This window comes from Typopeltis vanoorti, chromosome 6 (assembly GCF_054136105.1).
Source record: "Typopeltis vanoorti isolate ZY-2024b chromosome 6, IOZ_Tvanoo_1.0, whole genome shotgun sequence".
Taxonomy (NCBI): domain Eukaryota; kingdom Metazoa; phylum Arthropoda; class Arachnida; order Uropygi; family Thelyphonidae; genus Typopeltis; species Typopeltis vanoorti.
Window position 1 is genome coordinate 32,473,283 of NC_143554.1, and position 26,127 is coordinate 32,499,409.

General features: G+C 34.9%; 1 protein-coding gene across 4 annotated transcripts in view; it reads right to left on the reverse strand.

The window, feature by feature from the left end:
• Positions 1–26,127, reverse strand: part of unc-104 (kinesin family member unc-104) — a 942,286-nt gene that overhangs the window by 804,362 nt on the left and 111,797 nt on the right. For all 4 annotated transcript variants that reach the window (XM_090394094.1, XM_090394092.1, XM_090394093.1 and 1 more), the window contains exons 4-6: positions 16,476–16,558; positions 9,581–9,660; positions 4,417–4,582 (exon numbers count right to left, since the gene is read on the reverse strand). In XM_090394094.1, coding sequence (XP_090250220.1) covers positions 4,417–4,582; positions 9,581–9,660; positions 16,476–16,558 — 329 coding nt within the window. The remainder of the gene's footprint in view (positions 1–4,416; positions 4,583–9,580; positions 9,661–16,475; positions 16,559–26,127) is intronic.

Below are 26,127 nucleotides of genomic sequence, written 5' to 3' on the forward strand. Positions count from 1 at the left end.
GAAAAGGCAGCTGGAGGAGATGATAGCTGAGTGATCATTATGGAGGACTTCAACTATAGCGATATAAACTGGTCAAAGGAGACAACATGCAGCAATAAGGGAACTGGATTTTTGAATTTCTTGGGGGACAACTGTCTTGTGGTGGAAGAAACATGAGGATCACGAGTTTTTGATTTGGTCATAGCATCAGGATTTGGTTGTGACTGGGATGACATACTTGTCCCCCATTGGTGATCATGTGGTCCTGACTTGGAGATGAATGATGAATAGGCATGGGAAGGTATCAAAACAGAAAGAAGTTATGTGGAATTTTAAGGCAAATAACTATCATAGACTTAGAAATCAGCTTGCAACAGGGCAACGGATAAAAGAATTTAAAGGAAGAGGGGGGCATCAGTGCATGGGAAATACTTAAGAAAAAATTGTTGACAGCAATGACAAATTGTATACCTCAAGTGAAGAAGATAATCTGGAATCAAATGGGTAACAAAAGGAAGAACAGGGAAATTGCAGAAGAAAAATAGATTACATAAGGCATAGAAAAAGAGAGGTGAAGAACAGTTGCATGAGGAATGTATTTCCTAGTCTGACCCTGCAGACTAGGAAACTGACTAAAATTGTAAGAAGAGAAAAATTTGAATATGAAAAGAGACTGGTGCTGCAATCTAAGGAGAATCCAAAGGGTTTTTTTTTTTTTTTTTCTCTGTGTGGCGAGTAGGAGGAAAAATAATAGTCAACAGATTATCTTACTGGGCGGAGATAGGAATCAGACAACAAAAGCAGATGACATGGTTAATGATAATTTTATTAGAGTGTTCCATCCTGGTACTGCAGGCTTCATTCCTAGAAGGATAATGAGTGGTGAAATGTTAGAAGTGAATGAAGAGGATGTATTCCGAATCTTCTGAGTATGTCAAATGTCAATAAGACAGGGTACTTGGTGGAATTTCACCATGTGTTTTAAGGGGGCTGTGCTATGGAATTGACTGTGCTGTTAACTTCACTATTTAATGAAACTCGTGCAATGGAGCAGGTTCCTGCAGAGTGGAAGGAGGGTAAGATAGTACCAATGCATAAGGGTGGTGGAAGAATGGAGGTTTCAAACTATAGACCTGTTTGTATTTTCTTCTGTTGTTGTTAAGATTTTAGAAAAATTGGTAAGAACTCGTATACAGTTGGGTAAACGATGGCAATATTACTTATGCGGGCCAGCATGGGTTTGTTAAAGGACACTCTTTTTTAATAATCTGGTTACCTTTTACAATAGAGTAACAAGAGCAGCAGATGAAGGTAAGACATACACTGTCATTTTTCAACCAAGGCAAGTTTATTTTTAAGTTTCATTATATGGGTCTGAATATCAGATTAATGGATTGGAGATTGGCTCTCTGATAGATATCAGAGTTGTATATGGGGGAGAAGTATCAGGGTATACGAAGGTTAAAAGTGGAGTTCCACAGGGTTCAGTTCTGGGACCAGTGCTGTTCAATTTTTATGTCAATGATATTGTCACAGGACTACAGGGAACTGTTTAGTTGTTTGCAGATGATATGTGAAGCTCGGGAGGATTATTAGTAATAGTGTGATGTTTTGGTGCATCAAGAGGATTTGAATAGGCTGGGAAGGTGGAATGTGGGTATCAGTTTAACTAAATGTAAGGTTTTAAAATTTGGATCCACAAATGGGATATTTCATACTCACTTGGTGAGGTTATACTGGAAGAAGTGGAGGAAGCAAGGAATTTCAGGTTGATTATGGATAGAGATTTGAAGTTCCGAGGACATACTGCAAAGGTTGTGAAGACATCTCAGAGAATTGCTGCAATGTTCAGTTTCATGCTTTTCTGTGAATTTCCATGCTCAAACCTGGTTACTGGGATTTGAAGAGGATGAAGTAACCTTGGAGAGGGTGCAGAGATGAATAACAAAAATAATATCAGGACTGTACAATGTTGATTATGAGGAGAGACTGAGGGCATGCAGACTGTACAGTTTGGGGGATAGAATCCAGACATTTAAGCTATTGAAGAGTTATTATGTTAACATTGAGGAGATTTTTCATATGGTAAAACAAAGGGAAGGACAAGAGCTTGATTTGATTTGTTTTTTATCGCACAAAGACATCAAAGATCATACTGTGCCAGGACACAGGGAGCAGTACATATGTTAACTGGTTAGTAGGACAATCACAAATATCCATGCCTTTTGCAGGATTCGAACCCACACCTCTTGGCTGGAGAGTAGATAAGCTAACCACTTAGCCAACAAGGCTGGCAAGACAAGGGGCCATCTCTGGAAGTTGCAAAAGGGTTAAAAAAAGTATGTTTTTGCATGGGTGATGAATGTGCAGACTATGAATGAGTTTAAGGAATGGTATGATAGACTTTGAATTGACCTACCACACGATTAGTCTTATGACTCCGTGAAGGTGAAGGAAATAATAATAATCTCTATGTTGGAACATGGTAATGACTGTTTGGTAATGACTAATCAATATCATGAGCAGAAATCCTGCAGATGCCATTTTTATCAGAATGCATTTTCATTCGAATTTTTATTAAAATATAATTTATAGTTGTCTGTTTTTACAAACATTAAAAGCAGCATAAAGCATAATTTAGACAACTTTATTGAAGGAAAAAAAAAAAACTGAAAATAAAACTGAAATTCACTTATTTGGATATTTTTTAGGTCTCAATAAAGTTAAGAAGACACTATACTGGACATGAAAAACAATTTATATATATATATATATATATATATATATATACACACACACACACACACACACACATTAAATTGGATAACAAATTTTAGAATCAAGATGTGTCTGTATGGAATTATGAAATATAGTGATTCTTCAATTATCTGACTTTTAAATAAATGAACTTTCAATTAACTAACCCTTGAATGGGTTAGTAGGCCAAGTGGCTTCTGTTGTAGTACCACACAAGAATACCTTCAATTATCCAACCAGCAAATTGCTCTCCCACTGAGGCTGATTAATTTAGGGATTACTGTAGCAGAAATGAAGCAAATAAATGCAATTAATTAAAAGACAAAGAAACAAATGTATGAATTATTAAAAATGCAAGAAATAAATAACCAGCAGTGAGAATAACAGTGTGCTGGCCATTTTGAAGAAATTATCATTAGATAGCGGAAGGTGAAACTTTATGAGTTAGTTGCATGGTTCACAGGATTAACCTGTCAGGTGAAGATTGACTGTTTTGAGAGTTACGGAGAAGTAATTTTTATTTAATTGCTATGAACATGAGATTAAACAGGATCATTGCATGTTTATCACATGCAATGATCCTGTTTAATCTCATGTTCATAAGCAAACAGTTTGCTTTTGGAACAGTCACCCTTCTATTATGAAGAGAAAGAAAGCTGATCTTCAAGTTTGGAGTTGAACTGTTGAAGGAGTGTTGAATACCAGCTGCACATTTTTTTTACCAGATTAAGATGAAAACAAGAGAACTATCAATGCCAATTTCGATGACCAGTGACCACAGAAATATTTCTAGAAAATACAAGCTGCAAAAAAGTGAACTTTCATGTGAAAGAGTGGAGTGAACTGTGAGAGGTGGTTCATTAATCAACTTAATTGCTCTCTCATATTTTTAAAGCACTCTTAGGAGCGCTACTCCAAATATTAGAAGAGTATTCAATGGCCAGGCATATTTGTGGTCTGTATAGAATAACTGGTGTTTAGATAGTAACTAACACCATGAATGAAAAAGAAAACTTAATTTCTGAGGCATTAAACTGCCAGTGTTACAAATGCCAAGAAAAGACTAGATGTTGGAGTTATCGAAAGAAGAGAAACCTCATCTTGTCCACAGATTTTTGCTGTTGTCAAAATTAAGACTGGAAATAAAGGATTCTTTTTTTGAAAGATAGTTGGATCAGTGGGCCTAACAAGAAAACTTGTTAAACAGATTGGGAACTGCAAAATTTGAATATGACAGGATCATTTGTGACTTTTTTTCAGAAATACCAGGTATTGGGGGGGGGGGGATTTCTATCTACTTTTATTAAATTTTACTTTGCATGATAAAAAGAAGCAACAAATAAGTGATTTTTATAGAAATGTAAATGTATTTATTCAAAAGTAAATAATTTTCTTTCTCTTGAACTTTGAATTGACCAGGCATTGTTATATATATAAAATTATCTTGTATGATAATAATGAATAAGTAAGTTCATTGAGTAAGTCTGTCTTAGCTGAAAGAGATCAACATCCAAAACTTTTATTTCAACAGCACAATTACTGTCTGCATCTAGCTTGGTTAACAAAGGTTTTTACTGAGACTAGTTTGAGACATTCTTAAAATTTGAAATTTTGCTCTTGCACTTTGCTCCTCCAATACATTAACTATAGGAGTAATTTTAAATGAAAATAGTACTTTACCTCAACAGAATAAAGTACATCTTCCCTACTGTCATCTTTTATTTTGCGGAAGAGGTCTTTACATATATGTGGAATAATACCTTCCTGGCCTTCCTCTTGTTTACCCATCATTGTGTAACTTTTACCAGCACCAGTCTGGCCATAGGCAAATATACAGACATTATAGCTATTTGAAAAAAAAAAAAAAATCTTATATAAAATATATATATTACTCTACTAGTATAAACAATCAAAAATTGAGAAAATAAAAATATTACATTTACACCACATCTATAATGTATATCATACCTTGACTTTCTTTACATGAAGTATGAAAGATATTATATAACATTTTCAGGTATACTTTCGAACAAGATGCAAGCGAGCCTAAAATAAAGCATGCACAGTGGCAACAGCGCTTTCAGCAGCAACCTCTCTCGGTAGTTGGCATATGTCTTCAACAGTTCCTCTGTTGATTTTGTATTTGAGAAATGGGTTGTGTATTTATCGTTAAACATTTTGTGATATTTTGTGCAATGTGGCCCCCTACGTGCCCAATTAAAAAACCTAGTGAATCACAGAAAAAGAAGCGAGCAATTGATTCGAAATAATCTTGAAATGAAGTTGCAAGTTCAACGATAGCGACGAAGCAATGACAAGGTCCTATCAGTGACTGGATAAGCTACTTCCATTATGCATTGAGGACCTGAACCAAAAGCGCATACCCCTTAGCACTGTGCCCATAACCGCTAAGGCACTAAGTGTCTTCAACATGTTGAAGGAGAAAGTGGAACCCGATTATGACTACAAATTCAACGCTTCTTCAAGTTGGTTCATAAGATTCAAGCAGAGATTTGTGCTGCATAATGTGAAATTGTATGGGAATCTGCAAGTGCTGAGAAGGCTGCCAAGGAGTTTGTGGAAAAATTGGATAAAATTATTACGAAGGAAAATTATTTGCCATAGCAAATAATTGGGTGATTATTCTCCTGTTTTATAGCCACAGTAACACATAGCACAGCTTTATAATAAGGTTTAAAAAATTAAAGGACAATATATGTACTTATTAGAGTTGTCTCTAACCCCTATAACTCTGTTGATTTAATGTATCGACTTACGTCCGACTTGACTTATGTCCTGCCGGATGGAACGGAACCCGGACGTAAGTCAAGGAATGACTGTATTATACAAAGACATTTGACAGGATGCCTCAAAAAGTATTATTCATAACTTATTACAACACCAAACCAACTAAATTATAAAAAAGATGTTTGTTAACTGGCTTATATTTTGCTGGATTTCAAACCAGCAAAAATACATTCACTACCATTATTATGGCATGTCTAAAATGGCAGACCAGGCTTTGAACAACCCTTCATATAGGGATTAGACGAAAGAAACAGATTTCCTTTATAGAAGTCATAACAGGTCAGGAAGATTATTTTTAGAGTCAATCATGGCCATGAAGCATTCTCCTAACCTGAACAAGTATGGTTACATTCATTTGCCAAAAATTTGGGGAACTTATCTTAAGATTAACTCCTACCTAACTACAATTCTTCTTTTTTATAACATTAGGACTTTATCTTTTGTCCATTACAATTTGAACTGTTTCACTTACTCATTGTCACATGTTAACTGTAACATGCGCTCTGAAGATGCTGGTTTGAAATCCCGTGAAATATAAGCCAGTTAATCCATATCTCTTTTATAATTTAGTTAGTTTGGTGTTGTAATACCATTAAAAAAAAAGTAATAAATAACATTCAGCAACTAAGCTGTCTAGCAGATTCAAAAACTATTAAATAAACTGGAGCAAAGAGAGAGATGGATGCGAAGTTGATGACACAGATAATAGGATAGCTGATGGACAGATGACAAAAGAGTAATATTTGATGAAGTAGAATCAGAGAAATTGTGTACCACAAGACTCCATACTTGGCCATTGTTATTTAATTTGTACAATAATGCTATAAGAAGAGATCTGAGAGGGAAATATCCAGCTGCTTGTAGTTTGGCATTTTAACACTGCCAAGTGAGACAGTCTCCATGACTCCTATACCTCATTCCCATGGTTGGACTATTGTTTTGACTTTCCAACCCAAACATATGTACTGAACATATCACTTAAGTAATCCTTACTGGCATGCATTCATTTGCTCATGCTTCTCCCTGCCAAATTATTGGCATGGGGAAACATACATTCCGCTAACTAAACCCTGGTTTTCCAGATGTGCCAAGGCTGTACAAATGAAAAATCAAGCATACCACAACTTGCTAACACCAAGAACTCCATTCTCCTTTAGTGCTTATACTCAAGCCCAAAACAGATGCAAGAAAATTATCAATTGGTTCCAAAACATATTTTGAAAGAGCAAAACAGCAGGAAACTTGCAGTTTGTCCAAACGGTAGCCAAGCCTTTTGGTCTCTTGCCAAAGCAATTGGTCGCAACTTTTGCCCAACACTTTTCCCACTCCATCATACTCAGATGGCTCTATTGCATCATCACCCACAGAAAAAGCCAATCTCCTGGCTTCACACTTTGCCTCCAATGCAGGTATAACTGACAACGGTAAATCTCCCCCCACAAACCATTCCAGATGCTCAACATACAATGTCCCCTATATCCTTTTTGCCAGAAAGAGATCAGAAAAATATTGTTCAAATTAGACACAAAAAAACTCTCCTGGCCCCTTTGGCATTCCTCCAATTGTCCTCAAGATTTCTGCACCAGAACTGACTCCTATCCTATGTTGCCTGTATATACTCTCTTACTCCACTGGTATCTATCGACGGCCTGGAAATTAGCCTATATTCAACCAATTCCCAAAAATAACAACAAATCACTGTCGTCTTACTACCACCCTATCTCACTCACCTCGTCCTATCTAAAGTAAAGGAGAGAAACATCAATACCGAGCTTTAACACTACCTCGAAGGCATCCAGCTAATAAACGACCACCAGTATGGATTCCTTTGCTACTGATCAACAGGAGATCTGCTCATGTATATCATCCATCTCTGGACAAATGCCATGGAGAAGTTTGGTGAATCTCAAGTGGTTGCACGTGATATCTCCAAAGTTTTTGACAGACCCAGTCAAAAGCTTTGGAGCTGTCATCATTAGGTCTGTCTCAGGACTTCTGCAGTTGAATTGGCAGCTTTCTGTCTGGACACACATTATGTATAATTGTGGATGGTTTCTTATCCTCTCACCATTCAACTAATGCTAGGTTTCCATAAGGTTCTGTTCTCTCAGTTGACCTCCAACCCAATATACAGTTTTGCAGATGACAGCACATTGCACTTCTCCCTTTCATTTGATAAACTTTACTCTGCACAATTCACCTCAACCTACAGAACATCAACCACTACTGCTCTCAATTCTGATCTCCAAGCAATCCTCCAATGTGGTTCAGATAACCTCATCAATGTCAATGCTAGTAAAACCCAGTTCTGTCCCATTTCTCACAAAAAAAGAACCATTTTCTCCCAGTATTATTTTTGAAAACGCTCAGTTTTCCAGACAAGATGAGATTTCTCTTCGTGGAATCGCCCTAATATCAAGCTCTCCTAGCATAAACACATCACGACCACTGCATCCTCAGCTTCTAAAAACTAGAATTTCTCTTTCGCTCAAGATGTTACTTCACCTCTGAACAACTGTTAACCTTATACAAATCACAAATCTGCCCAGCTATTGAATATTGCTCTCACATTTGGAGTGGATCCCTAAGCGCTCCCTCAAAATGCTCGACTCAATACAGAGGAGAGCAATTAGATTGATTAATAACTATCTCTTACCAACACACTCCTCCCACTTATGCACAGTTGTTTGGTTTCTGCATTATGTATATTCTATAAATATTTCTGTGATAAATGTTCATCTGAAATAGTATCAGTAATTCCCCCACTTAGTACTAAATCCACTGGAACACGTGAGCTGCCACACAACATCCTTTCACAGTACACCTTGAAACCTACAGAACAAGTTTCTTTTCCTCCTCCTTCAATGCTATTGCTGTATTGTGGAACAGTCTTCCCCCCTGATGTGTTTTCCAAGGAATACAATATACAGTCCTTTAAATCAAATGTAAATAAGGTTCTCCTTTCCCAGCTCATTATCTATGCACAGTACTAATGTATTATAGGTTGATTAAGCAACCCCTTGCATATGGGCTTAACATAAAAAGTTGCTTGGTAATGATACAAAATTGGAAAAGGCAATAGTTAATAGTGGTGATGTAGGAAATCTGCTAGATGATTTAAATAATCTCATAGTGTGGACAAAGGATAATGGTTGTCAGTTTAATGCAGCAAGTATGAAGTTATGCACTCTGGGATGACAAAATTACAAACTGTGTATTACTGTGAGGAACTGGACTGCAAGAAAATGATGAGGAACAGGTATCTGGGAGTGATGATACACAGAAAACTGAAGTTGAGAGGACACGTTGCAAAAGTTGACAAAATATCTCAAAGTATCACCTCGATGGTGAAGAACACACTTACTAATTGAGATAAGGAGGTTATTATTCCTCTCTAAGATTGTGACAAAGCCACACATGGAATACAACAGGTTTAGTCATTTGAATTTGTTACTGATGCAGAAATGGAGAGGTGAGTGATCAAAATGGTAAAATGTCTGCGGAGTGCTCCTATGATGGGCTGAAAGTTTGTGCATTACAAAGTTTAGATGATAGACAGAAATGAGGGAATATGAAAAATATATACAATACAACTGAAGATATTTTAGAGCATATGCTGAAACAACATAGCAGCAGAAAAAAAGAATCATCCTGAAGTTGTGTAAGAGTACACTTGGGGAATGGATTATCAGAGATAGTCACAATGCTTTATGCAAAATAAAATTTCAGTTAAGATATGATAACACGAATATGGTCAGCTGGGACACCCTTGGAGGACTCAAAATTACTCCACTTGTAAATTTGCAAGTGCATCAAGAAATAACAAGAAAATTTAAGACAAGGATAAAAGAAAAAATCTTAAAAAATAAGACATACATAAAGAAAACAATATCATGTTCTAGAGGCCATTGTAAAAGTTTTATAGTATGATCTTTCCTCTTTAAAGAAATGAAATAATCAAGATTACAAAAACTTTTAAATATCTTAGATATTTCTCTTTGGCATACCTAACTAAATAACACGAATTCTTGCTTACCCTTCAAATGCATGTAGCAACATTTCTTCTCCAATATCTTTATATACCACTGACTGAGATGCAAATGAACTATCTGTAGGCTATAAAAGAATTAACATTATAAATCAATGATTATACAGTAATTATCAAATAATTATTGTTTATGGATAAAAAGCAAACATTCTTATCTTGAATGTTAAAGATAATCAAAAACAAAGAGAAAAATAATGAAGTAATAATATGGATATTTTGAAGTATGTATGTAAGTAAATTAAATATTTAACTCACTACTATTTTTGGAATTTTAATTTGTTAACTTTTCTAGATCTCTATTATGATACATCTAGTGATATTACAATGTTAATTAACAATTATTGATAAGTAAAAGGCAGTAATATTTGTGAGATTACAAATGCTAGATGTGATATCACTGCTCCCTAAGAGTAACTAATACAAGTAACACATGCACAGCGAAGTTATTTATGACACTGATACAATAAATAGTGTTTTGATCATTCTACAAAGTAGTGGTTAATATTATTTTTCATTTTTAATTAAAATTATTCTTTTTTTTTTCTTTTTCTCCTCACAGTTTTAAATCTTTCATCAAAATCAATTCCTTCAGTGATCACTTTTTTAATGCAGAACGACAGACATTAAGAAACTATCATTCATTTGTAACAAAGCTAAAAAATTAAACTTTAATTAAAATTAAATTTAATTTAATTAAAAATTAAAACTAAAGTTTTACTCTAACGGAGTAGTTGTTTCCATAATTTTCATGATGTATGTCTCCTGTAAGCAATTTGAAATAAATTATAATCTTATAATCAGAACTATCTATAGTTGGTTAAATATCCCCAACCCATCCTGCAAAAAAAATAAAAGCAAAATAAAAAAGCCGAACTGAAGAATTATATAACACAGCAGTACTTTTTTTAAATCATTCTTTTTTTTGTTGTTGTTTTTGTTCTCCCAAAAAGTGATAGTATCAGATCAAATGGTACAATATAATTTTATCAAATAATTTAGAAGCTTTCAATAATAAAACTGATGCTGCAGTTATTGAAGAAAAAATGAAAGTGTTTGAGAACAGGAACCAAACCTTGGAGATTCAGTGGCAAGCCTTGAAGAAAATACTGATTGATTCAGCCAGAGAGGCATGTTGGTGAAGTTGTCTGCAAGGATAGAAAAATCAGAACTCATTGGTGGATACAGGAAGTTAAAGAGGCAATGAAGTAATAGAAGAAAGCATATCAAAAGTTCTTGCCAAATAAGTCAGCTTGTGCTCTTAGAGAATACGGAGAGAAATGTAAAAAAGCTGAACACTGTTAAAAACTACCTAAACAAAAGTTGTGGCAAGACTTTGGTGAGAACATAGAAAATAAATATCAAGAGTTGTGCTCTTAAAGAATACAGAGAGAAATGTAAGAAAGCTGAACACTGTTAAAAACTAGCTAAACAAAGGTGATGGGAAGACTTTGGTGAGAACATAGAAAATAAATATCAAGAGGGGTGGGACAAGATATTCTGGAGATTGCTGAAGACGCTTAGAAATGGAGGAAAGAGAGTTGTAAAAGGAATTAGAGATGATAAAGGTGACATAAAAACCGGAAAAAAGATATCATTGAAGTATGGAATAATTACTTTGAAAAATTGCTAAATGAAACAAGCAGTGATAGCACTGTGGTAAAAAGCACTCAACAGGCATACAGTGAAGAATACATATCCATACTTGAAGTAGAAAAAGCGATCAAAGGCTTGAAATTTGATGTTTTCTCCCTGGTGCAGGGAGAAAACATCACTATCGACAATAACACAGTCAATGAGACTTTTTTTATTCCTTGGCTCTTCTCTCCATGTGAATTTGTGCACATTTATATGTTGGAACATGGTGTTAGTAATAACCAGTCCATGTCGTGAGCAGAAATCCAACAGATGTTTGCCATTATTATTAGCTTTGCTCTTTTCTCCAAATTTTCCCAAAATATTATTGCATGTCTGACAATCATTTCCTACTCTGCTATTTAGATATCCACAAGGACCAACTTTTCCTTTTTCATTGTGTCAGTTGCTTTCTCTAAAATCTCAAAAAATTTCCTCCACTTCTACCTTAGTAGAACCTTCTGTGGGACCATAGGCACAAATAAGTCTCATTGTCCAGTTCCCCATTCTCACATTTGCCCACATTACTCTACTTGAGACTGACTGCCATTCAAGAAGATTAGCCTCATATTATGTGTTGAATACTATGGCTACTCCTTCTTTTCCTTGATTGTCATTGCCTGAATATAACATTTTGTATTTATTGCTCAGAAAGATCTCACCAGTTTTTGTCTTTTTTGTTTCAGTCACCCGTACGTTGATCTGGTACTTATCTAATTCCTCAGCTAGCACAATTTCTTTGCCATTCAGGCTTCTTACGTTGATAGTACCAATCTTTAACTCTGGTGATGTTGAGTTGAGGTTTGTTTTCAGATTTGTTCCAGTAGCTGACTTTTTGCTGTTCACCCTGGTTCCCTGGCAAAAACAACGGGGGCGTTGTTTAACCGGGCGACGCCCCAGCCGGCATGAAATTTTGTCATGTCGTACCATCATTTTTTATTTTAGTTTAACCAATAAGAATACAATTTGGTCGGCTAAATCCCAAATTGCCAGCCCATACTCGTTCGTTCAGTATCCAAGTAGATATCCAACAGGGTGCACCACGAGAAGGTGAGGATTGGACATTAGGTCAGAAGCACTGGTCGGTTCACCGCATTCCTTTAAAGGCTATGTGGAGGTCTCCTCTCAGTTATACAGCTTTGACCCTTTACCATCTTCACTAAAAAGTGTGCCTAAGAAGCTGAAATGTTTTATTTGTTCTATAAGTTCTCCATTCATAATGCAGCTGATATTTTCAATATTTCTGCCTATTTTCATTGTCTTTGTCTTTTTAATGGTGACCTTCATACCATATCTATTATAAGAATTATTCAATTTAGTCAGGGAATCTTGCAGACTTGTAGCGTATTTAGAAGCGGATTTATTTATAACATCATCCGCATAAAGCAAAAAGTTGAGATTAACACCTTATCAGGTTTAATACCACTTTCCTTCATAATGTGATCCATATAGATAATGAATAAGAGAGGGGATAATGTACATCCCTGTCTGACACCAGATTTAATATTAAACCATCTTCCTGTACTTCCTTCAATTCTAACTGCTGACTTACAACTCAAATAAAGACTAAGTATTGCTTGATATAATGTCCCATTAACACCATATAACTGTAGCGTCTATTTCCAATAGATGGTGACACAATTTGTTCATTCATACCAGTGTCGGCACATATCATCTTTTTCATGACCCCTAGCAAAATTTTAGTCACGTGCAACCGTGTTCGCATTTTTCATAAAAATGGAGAAAAACAAGCATTTCGTGCAGTGATAAAACACTTTTATTTGAAGAAGTGGACGTCCGTGCGGATCAAAGACGAGTTAGTTGAAGTTCATGGCAACTATATACTAGCATTAAAGACTATTCATTTTTGAATAAATGAGTTTAAACATGATCATAAGTCCATCGAAGATGAAGCGAGCTCCAGATACCTGACTGAGGTCACTACGAAGGAAATGATTGACAAAATCCATGGTATCGTTGTGGAAGACCTCCGAGTGAGAGCGCACGAGATTGCTGAGATTGTATGCATCTCAACTGAATGGGTGTATAATATCCTGCACGAAACATTGCACATGAAAAAGCTGTGCGCGTGATGAGTACGACAATTGTTGATTGTCGATCAAAAACACATGTGAAATGCAGTGTTTTGGCAATGTTTACTTGCAATTTGCAAGATTTTTTGCGTTGATTCGTGTCTGCAGACGAAACTTGGATCCAAAACTACACACCTGAGTCCAAGCAACAGTCAAAACAGTGGACAATGCCCAGTGAAAGAGCACCAAAAAAAAAAAAAGCGAAGACTGTTTTGTCAGCTGGGAAGGTGATGGCCACTGCTTTTTGGGATTTCCCATGGAATTATCATGATAGACTATTTCGAAAAGGGTAAGACAATAACAGGAATCTATTATGCATCATTGCTGGACCGTTTAAAAGAAGAACTGAAGAATAAACAGCAAAGATTGGTGCACAAAAAAGTGCTCTTTCATCAAGACAATGCACCGTCCAATACATCAGCCATCGCAATGGCAAAATTATATGAATTGAGGTTCGAAATGGTTCCACGTGCACCGTATTCTCTGTCCTTGACCCCATTGACTTCTTGTTCCCAAACTTAAAAATTTGGCTTGGTGGGAAAAAAAATTTCTTGAAATGAGGATGTCATTAAGGCTGTCAATGACTATTTTGCACAATTTGACAAATCCTACTTTTTAGATGGGATGAAAAAATTGGAATCTCGCTGGACCAAATGTGAAGACCTCAATGGAGACTATGTTGAGAAATAAAGGTAATTTTTTTCAAAAAAAAATGTGTTTAACGAATTTTTTTTTACCAAACTTTTCAAATAACCCTAGTATATAAAGTGCCATAAGTGCTGTTTCATATAGTGAGGCTTCACAAGTACAAATCTCCTGAAAATATGGAGTATATAAATAATGAAAGTGATGCAAAATGTAACAAAATTAAAATGGTTTAATGATATCAAATCAATGCAAAGTTGATTTACTTATTCTTGTTTATTTTGTTCACCTTGTTTATCAACAGTGCCTCATTTAATATGTCTAGAATTGAACAACCACATTCACAAAATGAATTTGTCAAAGTCAAATGTGAATGTTTGGCTTCAAGACTGAAAGAGCAAACTATTAGAAAAACATTATCTTAGTTTCAAAAATGTCAGAAAACGTTTTCTTGAAGCAACATAGTGGACTGTGACAATATGGGTTCTCTTGTTTTTTTGGACCCTATGACCAAGAGCACAATCAAAAACAAACAGTACCTATTGATCCATCCTCAAATACCATTCTGAAGTAAGTGTTGCTCTATTCCAATAACATCCAACCTCAAAAATCCCACTAATTTTAGTGGGATTTTTGAGGTTAATGTCACTTTTCTTTAATAATTTTAATATCAATTTTTTTATTGTTTATTTATTTGTCTTGAAATTGTTGCATGTAATCATTTAAGCATGAAATGTGATTATAAATTATTTTTTCAACTTAAGCTTTAGAAACTTAAATAATGCATCCTAAAGTGTATAGTTAAAAAAAAAAAGAGGAAAATAAAACAGCACGTATATCATTTCTAATAATATACATGTTATTCATAAACTGAATTATCACTTAATTCATCATTTGTGTTTGCCCTTCAAACAAATAATGACCTTTATCTGCTGTAGTACTGATTCCATCAGATGTCCAATGTGGATGGTTGTTCTGCAACCACAATATCTCTAAGACATCCCAGTCCCCCAAACTTATGAGAGTGCAGTCCTATACATTTCACAGTGAATGTCATGTGTGTTCAAATGGATTGCAATATGATAATAAATATTGGTTTGTTAAATTCCATTTCTTTTTCTATTATATGCTCTTCGTAACAAATATAGCATCAGTACATGATCTACCCTTACAGAATCCTTGTTGTTTATCATTACAGACATGATTCAAATTCTTCTTTGATAATTCCTGTATACATTTCAGGGTAGCACATGGTAAGTTTATTCCTCAGTAGTCTCGAGGTTCAGATTTTATTCCTTTTTTAAATATTAGTATCATAATATTCATTCTCCATTCATTGTGAATCTGTCTTTTCTCTAAGATATGTTTAATTAAATTTCTCATGTTTTCAGTCATTTCTTTACCTCTATATTTCAGCATTTCATTATAAATTCCATCAATTCCAGATCATTTCCAATCTCTCAATTTTGAGATGATTGATTCTATTAAATTATTATTTCTATTTTATCTGTGTTTTCTGGCTGTGGTATGTCAGACATTTTTATTTCTTCTTCGCCTTCATATAATTTGGTAAAACAGTTTTCCATTGTTTTCTTTTTTCTAGTTTTTTCTGTGCTCCTAAAACTGTCTTTTTCAATATTTTAAGACAAATTTTAATACTTCATAATATAAACAACTTTTAAGACTGCATATTTAAATAAAAACAATAACATGACATATAAGAATGTAAGACATAACCATGGCCATTAGATTATGATGTTCTACACCATGTATATGCAGTTTGAGTGTTATTGTTGGATATACCAATATAGCTTGTATTATAGTAATATAGCTTGTCTCTGTGTGTGTGTATATATATATATATATATGTGTGTGTGTATATATATATATATATATATATATATATATATATATATATATATATATGTGTGTGTGTGTGTGTGTGTGTGTGTGTGTGTGTGTGTGTGTATACTTCAGATGATGACCTTAATATGAAAGTCGAAATGTTGGGAAATTAAAGTAATTATTTCTAACATGTTTGTCATTCCATAATTTGTCTGAAATGATTGTTGGATATATTGGTTTCTGTTCTTGTTGTTTAATTTGAGTCATACTGAAGATGTCCTCGATACTAGGCCAAACATTTTATACTAATAAAAATATATACATAAGGTAAATCTGTTTTATGTTATTTATTAAAATGAAAACACCAAAGAAATTACCTATAGCAAACAGCATGCCTTTGTATGTGGTTGTGCAACATAAGAGGAGGCTTATCCCTGTTGGTTGTGTTTGTTATGATGCAGGTAACAGGAATTTTTCTGCTTCAGCCAGCTGAATACCGAATCTTTCTACTGATTCAGCAGAAGCCGAATATTTGAAAAACATACCGAAACAAAACTGAATATTTGGTACATCCCTACATACAACTTGCTCATAAAACAAAAAGATTTCCATATAAATAAGAATTAAAGAAACAAATTTATATTTTAGTGAGTAACTGAATTACTTACATCATGTGACCAATATGAATAATCATAATTAAAACTCTTTGAAGAATCCTTGCTTCCCAATGGGACCTTAGGGTTTATAATAGCTGCAAAAGAAAAGCCAAAGAAATAATGAATATAGGTCATTCATCCAAATGTATACTAAACAATTCATCCGATTAATTAGTAATAACGCTTTAGTATACACACTTCTATTTTTAATCAACCAGCCGGCCTGGTAGGCCGAGTGGTTTAGCAGGTGATCTACCTCGATGAGTCTTTGGACTCCCTGGAGGTGTCAAAGAATAATAATTATGAAATTATTATTCCTTCACCTCTAATTTCCCTCATTTCATTCAAGTAGTTCTTTCATTTTCACCTTAATGTGTTGTGCGCAAATAGTCTGAAAGGTGTTCTTGACTTCACATGTAAAATGAATTAAAATTCTGATAGGGCTGATTGAACCAACAGAACATGCTAAGTCTATAATGTGCATTCTCTTGCATTTGTTTTGTACAATGAAAAAAACCTGTCACCTCCATATCATCTACATCAGCCACTTTCTATTTACTGCTAGAAAAGGTTCTCTCCCAAATACTTTCATTTTAAACTATCTTTACCTGTGTACTACTGAATTCCAGCTATCTCTTTAAATCTCATCCTTCCAATATCTGTTTGGTCTTCCTGTCTATCTCTGCAGTATCATTCAGATATCTCAGTCCATTTTCAAGTGTTACTTCTTGCAATATAACCTGCCCACTGCTATTTGGATTTTTTTAATGGCTGTTATGTTTCACCATGGTCTGAACTCCAACCTAGGTATTACACTCTTTATCTTGAATAGTAATATCAAGTAGTGATCTTTATTTTTCTCTGAATAGTCTTCAATCTATCAACTGTTTGATCAAAGGTTTTTAGGTGCAATCTTTTTTTCTTTTTTTTTTGATATGCCATTGTTATAAGTATTCTGCTAATGATGTGCTATTCATTCTTTAGAGCTCAATTACTGAAGCAAATTACTACTACTCTAATTTGGAGAAAGCTAGCTACCCAATTACAGAGTTGCAAGGAGACCAAAGACAGCAATTTATTTTGCAGACCTTGAAGCCACACACAGCCAAAAGCTTTGGAATGTCAAGAGAGACAGCACCCGTGCCTCCAACCTTTCCTTGGCATGCGCCCAGTAGTAGGTGATGTATGCTAAGAGATTAATTGTGGATTAATTGGCAGAATCCATACTGGTAGTCACTGATTAATTGGTGAGCTTCTAGGTAGTGAAGAAGTTCACTATTAATAATTTCTCCATTCTTCTGGAGAGGATTGAAATGATGGCAATTGGCCAATAGGATTTTATCTTCCTTTTTTTGGATTGGGTTGGATATGTGTTTGTTTCCATGAGTTCCAGCTGAGTACAGAAGATTGAAGAGACAATAGAGGACAGGTGTGTTAGCTGTGAGCACAACATTTGATACAATAAGAGAGATGTCACAGACCAGAAAACTTTATAATTGTGCAGGTTATCTAACATTCTTCAAAAGTCTTTTTTTTGCAGAAAGACAATGCTTGGTTGCTGGCATGGAAGATAGTGATTTGCTTTCATCATCTATGCAAGAATTAGAGGAAAAGAGTGATGCCAGGATATCAGCTTTATCTTTGGTGCTATAACAGTGGTGTCATTGATGAGAGAGAGAGAGAGAGAGAGAGAGAGAAAGAGGGGGGTGGAAGTGCAGAGAGCAGAAGTTGTGTCAGATGGCTTCTGCAAGGGACTAGAAGGCATGGCTTCCATTTGGATTGGACAAGAAGCAAGTTTTATTCTATTGGTCTGTATGAAATCTTAGTTTTCAGATTACTTAATTATAATAAAAGAAGTAAAATATCTCAATTATTATACTTGAATGCATCTTCTTCTAGCTAAGAAGTTAAATTAAAAACATCTTTCTTTTATTATTTCCTGAAATAGACACGAAAAATAATGGCTCTGAAAAAAGAAATAAATATTACCAAGCAGTCAAAAGGCAATTTAATAAATTAAAAAAGAAAAAAAGACTTTACTACAGATTTCATCTCACTTTATATTTATAGAGTATTTGCTTCTCAAATGAACACACAAAATTCTCGCTGATTGCATTGTACTGCCCTTCAATATTAACTTCCAGTTTCTGCTTGGAGACTAGAAAGATACACAAAACCTTTCCAAGATCACAAAATTTAACTTGGCAGCATTTTCCTTTCCAGCTTTCTTCCTTTATCTTTTCTCTCTCTCTCACTTGCTAGTTTCTGTTTTCCTGTGAAAAGTGTTCAAAATCTCACAATTAAGCTGCATGTTTGTTATCAAGATTCAAAGCAAAACTCAGAATGACAAAAATGACTGCCATCAGTACAGCAATTGTGTGACAACATAGGATGCATAGGATCACTAAAAGTTAAGTGACAAAAACAGCTGCCATAAGTACAGTGATTGCAAGTTACAAGAGTACATTGCATAGGAACACTCTTATGAACAGACAAATTATATATATATATATATATATATATATATGTGTGTGTGTGTGTGTGTGTGTACTGAGGTTGATTTACTCGGTTGTTAAACATATTTTTTAAAAGAATCGAATGACATAAACCGAGAGTAAAGGAAAAAGGTTTAATGGTATCACATGACTAGTTTCGGCTTTTTACGGCCTTCTTCAGATGTTTCCATAAAAGAAAAGAAAAAATATTAAACATTGAAGATAAAAAATTGTGAACAGCACAGGAAAGTCACTATACATATTTAACGTGAAATGATGCAGTTAACGTATTCAAAGCTGTTCCTTCGTTGGCCACATTGTTGGGTGAGTGCATGTGTATAGCATCTCGTGAGCGCCAGTATGTGATCCCAGCAGAATGACAGTCTGGGAGGTTGTAGCTTAAATTATTATTTAAATGTACAGGGTTGAGGATGATTTCTCTAGATTCTACAATTTTTCTCTCCAATTCGTCATGGCAATGGAAAATGTTGTTAGATCTATTCCAAAGGATTGTATGACTATGGTTTTGATCATCAGAATCGGCAGAAAAAAAGGATATGGCTGGATAAAGCACTGGCACGTGTTCTCTTGTAAGTGATGTCCCTCCTGTGCTCCTCCATACGCAATTCAATAGACTTATCCATCTGTCCAAAGTAAGGAATGTCGCATTCACACCATACCTTGTATACACCGGGATATTTTAAGTTGTGATGGCTCAGCTTTGGACAGCTCACTAGAGAGCGAATCTTAGGAAGCGGAGTGAATAAAGTTCTAATGTTATATTTTTTGAGAACCTTGGCTAATTTTTGAGAGACTGAGCTTATGTATGGTATAGATATATTGCCTTTAACATTATTCATTTCTTTAGTATGGCGACTAGGAGGATTAAAAAGGTATTTTTTAGTAATTTTTTGAGAATACCATTCAGTCTGAAAGTAGATCCAAGAAAATTGATTTCTTTATGAAGCTCATCTGGGTCATCAAGAAGAGAGCAAGCTCTATGTCCAAAAATAGAAATAATTCCAAGTTTCTGAGGAGGGAAATGATGGGACTGACTATGGAGATATCTATTGGTGTGTGTAGGTTTTCTGTATATCGAAATTTTAAGTTTTTCAGAAGAAAGGGTCAGTTTCATGTCCAGGAAAGGCAGGGAACCATTAGTTTCAAACTCAGCCATGAATTGGATATTTGGGTGTTGACTATTGAGATGTTCAAGGAAATCCAGGAGAGAATCATGTCCATGGCTCCAAATGAGGAAAATGTCGTCCACATATATATATATATATTTTGACTATTGAGATGTTCAAGGAAATCCAGGAAAATGTCGTCCACACAACATTTTCCTCGTTTGGAGCCATGGACATGATTCTCTCCTGGATTTCCTTGAATATCTCAACAGTCAACACCCGAATATCCAATTCATGGCTGAGTTTGAAACTAATGGTTCCCTGCCTTTCCTGGACGTGAAACTGACCCGTTCTTCTGAAAACTTAAAATTTCAATGTACAGAAAACCTACACACACCAATAGATATCTCCATAGTCAGTCCCATCATTTCCCTCCTCAGAAACTTGGAATTATTTCTACTTTGGGACATAGAGCTCGCTCTCTTCTTGATGACCCAGATGAACTTCATAAAGAAATCAATTTTCTTAGATCTACTTTCAGACTGAATCTTCTGAATCTTTTTAATCCTCTCCTCCTAGTCGCCATACTGAAGAAATGAATAGTGTTAAAGGCAATATATCTATACCATACATAAGCTCAGTCTCTCAAAAATTAGCCAAGGTTCTCAAAAAATATAACATTAGAACTTTATTCACTCCGCTTACTAAGATTCGCTCTCTAGTGAGCTGTCCAAAACCTAGCCATCACAACCTAAAATATCCCAGTGTATACAAGATATGGTGTGAATGCGACATTCCTTACTTTGGCCAGACGGATAAGTCTATTGAACTGCATATGGAGGGGCACAGGCGGGACATCACTTACAAGAGAACACGTGCCGGTGCTTTATCCAGTCATATCCTTTTTTTTCTGCTGATTCTTATGATCAAAACCATAGTCATACAATCCTTTGGGATAGATCTAACATTTTCTGTTGCCATGACGATGAATTGGAGGGAAAAACTGTAGAATCTGGAGAAATCATCCTCAACCCTGTACATTTAAATAATAATTTAAGCTACAACCTCCCAGACTGTCATTCTGCTGTGATCACATCCTGCTGCTCATGAGATGCTATATCCATGCACTCACCCAACAATGTGGCCAACGAAGGAACAGCTTTGAATACGTTAACTACAATGTTTTCATGTTAAATATGTATAGTGACTTTCCTGTGCTATTTACAGTTTTTTATCTTCAATGTTTAATGTTTTTTCTTTTCTTTTATGAAAACACCTGAAGAAGGCCGTAAAAAGCCAAAACTAGCCGTGTGATACCATTAAACCTTTTTCCTTGACTCTCGGTTTATATCATTCAATTCTTTTAAAAAAAAATATATATATATATATATATATATATATACACACACACACACGTATGTATATGTTATTCCCAAAGAATGACAATATTATGGCAAGTTTTATTTCTCTCTGGAAATAAAATCTCTGCACCAATCATTAATTCAAACACTACAGCATTCCCTTTCAAAGAATTACAAAAACAGTTGCAATTTTAGTTGCGGTTTCTTCTCATAATGTAAACCAGTCACCATCTTTCTTCCATCCTTTTAACTCTTTCAAGGTTCAGAACTTTATTTTTCTTTTTATATAAAAGACTACAAAACACAAACAGTTATTAAAAACTCAACCTATCATATCTTTTTCCCCAAACACCTGTCCATTTATCAATGTTGTAACACAATAAATGATAACTTATAAATGTTTTTCATTCTATATGAAGGACTTCATAAACATCCACTATTAATTTCAAAAAAATCACCTAATTTCTCTCACAACAGAACTAAACGGTGCTCTTTTTATTCCATGTATGCTCCATTATTCATCATACTTCTGGTTTTCATTTCAGCCATAAAGCTAGAAAAATGAGTTACCGTTGCATGGTATCATTATAGTGCTTTACTTAAAAACAGCAAATTTCGCACACACCTCAAGCAAAACAAGCAAGTTTTTCATATCATAAATACATTTAAATGAAAGTACAGTGATCATTTCTGATAAACTAATTCAGAATCAAATCAGTGTATTAAATAGTTCAATGTTAACCTTACACGTATATATAAGAGGCCTGACATACATAGTAGACAATCTATTCTATTTATAAATATAAATTGCGATTGTCTCACTATAACTTAATTCATAAACAAAAAAATCGGTAATTATTTTTTTGTTTATGAATTAAAAAATTAAAATTGCCACAATTTGATTAAATACTGTAGTAGATCTATACATCTTATTCTACCACCATTAATCCTTAAGTAGGTTTGCAAATGTAATATAGTAATTGTCCTAAGTTTATTTTCACTGCTCAATAACATGAATTAGCTTAATGTAATTAAATACTTGGACATTTTACATAATGAAAAGGCTTTTTAATACTGTTATTTAAAAAAAATAAATTATCTTGCAATTATCTTGAAAGTCAAATTTGGGTCTGGCTCCACAGCAAGTGCTGCCAACTTTCTTGTTGTTTACACGACTTACATTATTTCTCTTCATAACATTTAATTATTTACATCACCTATAACAATATTTATATAAAGTAGACTGATCCCTTGGGCGAGTAAAATTTTTTTGTGGCTCATAGATTTAAGTTGTATTTCTGGAGCACTGGTCTCACTGATTACATTGATGCTGAAAATGATAACGTCATGATAGGTCATGGCAACAATAGACAATGGATGTAAAATAGATAGTGATCACCATTTAGTTTCGAGTAGGATAGAACTGAATATAATACTGAAAAAATAATCAAGGTTGAGCAGCTTTCAGAGATGAAGTGCAGGCTTAAATATACAAATATTCCAGAAAGAAAGAAATGAAAGACTCTGGCAACAAGAACCAAACCTTGGAAATTCATTAACAAACACTGATACTGCAAAAGAGGCAGTAAGTTGTTTGGAAGGACAAAATAAAATCAAAACACCAAGTCAGAAAAAAGCATAAACATTTCTAGAAAGAATATACAGAGAAAAATGTAAGAAAGCAAAGCAGTATTTAGAAGCAGTTAAACAGAAGTCATGGAAAGACTTTGAATAGAGGATAAATATCATGAAGGTGGCAAAATATCTAAAGGCTACTGAAAAAGCTTAGAAATGGAAGAAAGAACATTATTAAAGGAATCAGATGATAAAGGCTACATGAAAACTCAGGATAATAGCATTCTGGATATAATGAAAAGGAACTAACAGAATAGTGGCAGAAAGTATTCAAGAGGAATGCAATCAGGAATACACATCAAAGTTTGAAGTATAAAAAGGTGTCAAATACCTGAAATGTAGAGAGACAGTTGGAGCAAATGATATTTGATCAGAAATGCTCAAATATGGAAGTTTTACAGAAGCTGAAATGCATAATTCAGAAGGCATGATCAGAAGGTTAACGTCTTGATGATTGCAGTAGGGCTCTTATAGCACCTGTCTATTAAAATGGAAAATAAGACTGAATGTGAGAATTACTGAAGAATTTCCCTACTGTGTGTTCCAGGTAAGATTAATGCAAGCATACTTAAGAAGAGGCTAATAAAAATTGTGGGGTGCTTAAGGGTCAAAGCTGTATAACTGAGAGGAGACCTCCACATAGCCTTTAAAGGAATGCGGAGAACCGACCAGGGCTTCTGACCTAATGTCCAATCCTCACCTTCTCGTGGTGCACCCTGTTGGGTATCTACTTTGATACTGAACGAACGAGGATGGGCTGGCAATTTGGGATTTAGCCGACCAAATTGTATTCTTATTGGTTAAACCAAAATAGAAAATGATGGTACAACATGACAAAATTTCATGCCTGCTGGGGCGTCGCCCAGTTAAACAAGGCCCCCATTGTTTTCGCCAGGGAATCAGGGCGAACAGCAAAAAAAGTCAGCTACTGGAACAAATCTGAAAACAAACCCCAACTCAACATCACCAGAGTTAAAGATCGGTACTATCAATGTAAGAAGCCTGAATGGCAAAGAAATGGAGCTAGCTGAGGAATTAGATAAGTACCAGATCGACATAATAGGGGTGACTGAAACAAAAAAGACCAAAACTGGTGAGATCTTTCTGGGCAATAAATACAAAATGTTATATTCAGGCAATGACAATCAAGGAAAAGAAGGAGTAGCCATAGTATTCAACACAAAATACGAGGCTAATCTTCTTGAATGGCAGTCAGTCTCAAGTAGAGTAATGTGGGCAAATATGAGAATGGGGAACTGGACAATGAGACTTATTTGTGCCTATGGTCCCACAGACAGTTCTACTAAGGTAGAAGTGGAGGAATTTTTTGAGGCTTTAGAAAAAGCAACTGACACAATGAAAAAGGAAAAGTTAGTCCTTGTTGGGGATCTAAATAGCAGGGTAGGAAATGATTGTGAGACATACAAAAATATTTTGGGAAAATTTGGAGAAAAGAGCAAAGCTAATAATAATGGCAAATATCTGTTGGATTTCTGCTCAGGACATGGACTTGTTATTACTAACACCATGTTCCAACATAAAAATGTGCACAAATTCACATGGAGAGAAGAGGCTAGGAATAAGAAAAGTCTCACTGACTATGTTATTGTTGATAGTGATGTTTTCTCCCTGGTGCAGGACACTAGAGTGTACAGAGGATTTGAAATTGGAAGTGATCACTACTTAGTCTTGAGCAGGATAAAATTGAATTTCATATTGAAAAGAAAAACATGTAAGAAAGTTTTAAAGCAAATAAAAGTTGAGCAGCTCTCAGATGTGAACTGTAGACTAAAATACACAAAGATTATTGAAGAAAAAATGAAAGAGTTTGAGAACAGGAATCAAACCTTGGAGATTCAGTGGCAAACTCTGAAGAAAATATTGATTGATTCTGCCAGAGAGGCATGTGGTGAGGTTGTGTGCAAGGATAAAAAAATCAGAACTCCCTGGTGGACACAGGAAGTTAAAGAGGCAATGAAGGAAAAGAAGAAAGCATATCAAAAGTTCCTGTCAAATAAGTCAGCTTTTACTCTTACAGAATACAGAGACAAATGTAAGAAAGCTAAACAGTGTGTAAAACTAGCTAAACAAAAGTCATCGGAGAACTTTGGCAAGAATATAGAAAATAAATATCAAGAAGGTGGCAAAATATTCTGGAGGTTGTTGAAGAAGCTTAGGAATGGAGGAAAGAGTGCTGTAAAAGGAGTTAGAGATGATAAAGGTGACATGAAAACAGGAGAAAAAGATATCCTTGAAGTATGGAGTAATTACTTTGAAAAACTGCTAAATGAAACAAGCAGTGATGACAGCACAGTGATAAAAAACACTGACCAGGCATGCAGTCGGGATTACATATCCATACTTGAAGTAGTAAAAGCCATCAAAGGCTTGAAATGTGGAAAGGCAGCAGGAGTAGATGATATTCGACCAGAAATGCTGAAGTATGGTGGTATGAAAGTCTTACAGTGGCTGCACTACATAGTTCAGAATGCCTGGACAGAGGGACGAATTCCGGATGATTGGAGTAGAGCTCTAATAGTACCCATATATAAAAAGGGAAATAAAACTGAATTACAGAGGTATTTCCCTACTTAGTGTTCCTGGCAAGATCTATGCAAGTATACTTGAGAAACGGTTGAGAAGAATTGTGGAAGAAAAGCTTGGTGAAGAACAAGCTGGATTCAGGCCAAATAGAGGCTGTCAGGATCAGATCTTCACTTTACGACAAATAGTCGAGAAAGCATGGGAATATAACAAAGATCTGTATTTAAGTTTTGTCGATTTGGAAAAGGCATATGACAAGGTGCCAAGAGAGAAGCTATTCAATACGCTGCAGTTATATGGTGTCAATGGGGCATTATATCAAGCAATACTTAGTCTTTATTTGAGTTGTCAGTCAGCAGTTAGAATTGAAGGAAGTACAGGAAGATGGTTTAATGTTAAATCTGGTGTGAGACAAGGATGTACATTATCCCCTCTGTTATTCATTATCTATATGGATCACATTATGAAGGAATGTGGTATTAAACCTGATATCAAAATTGGA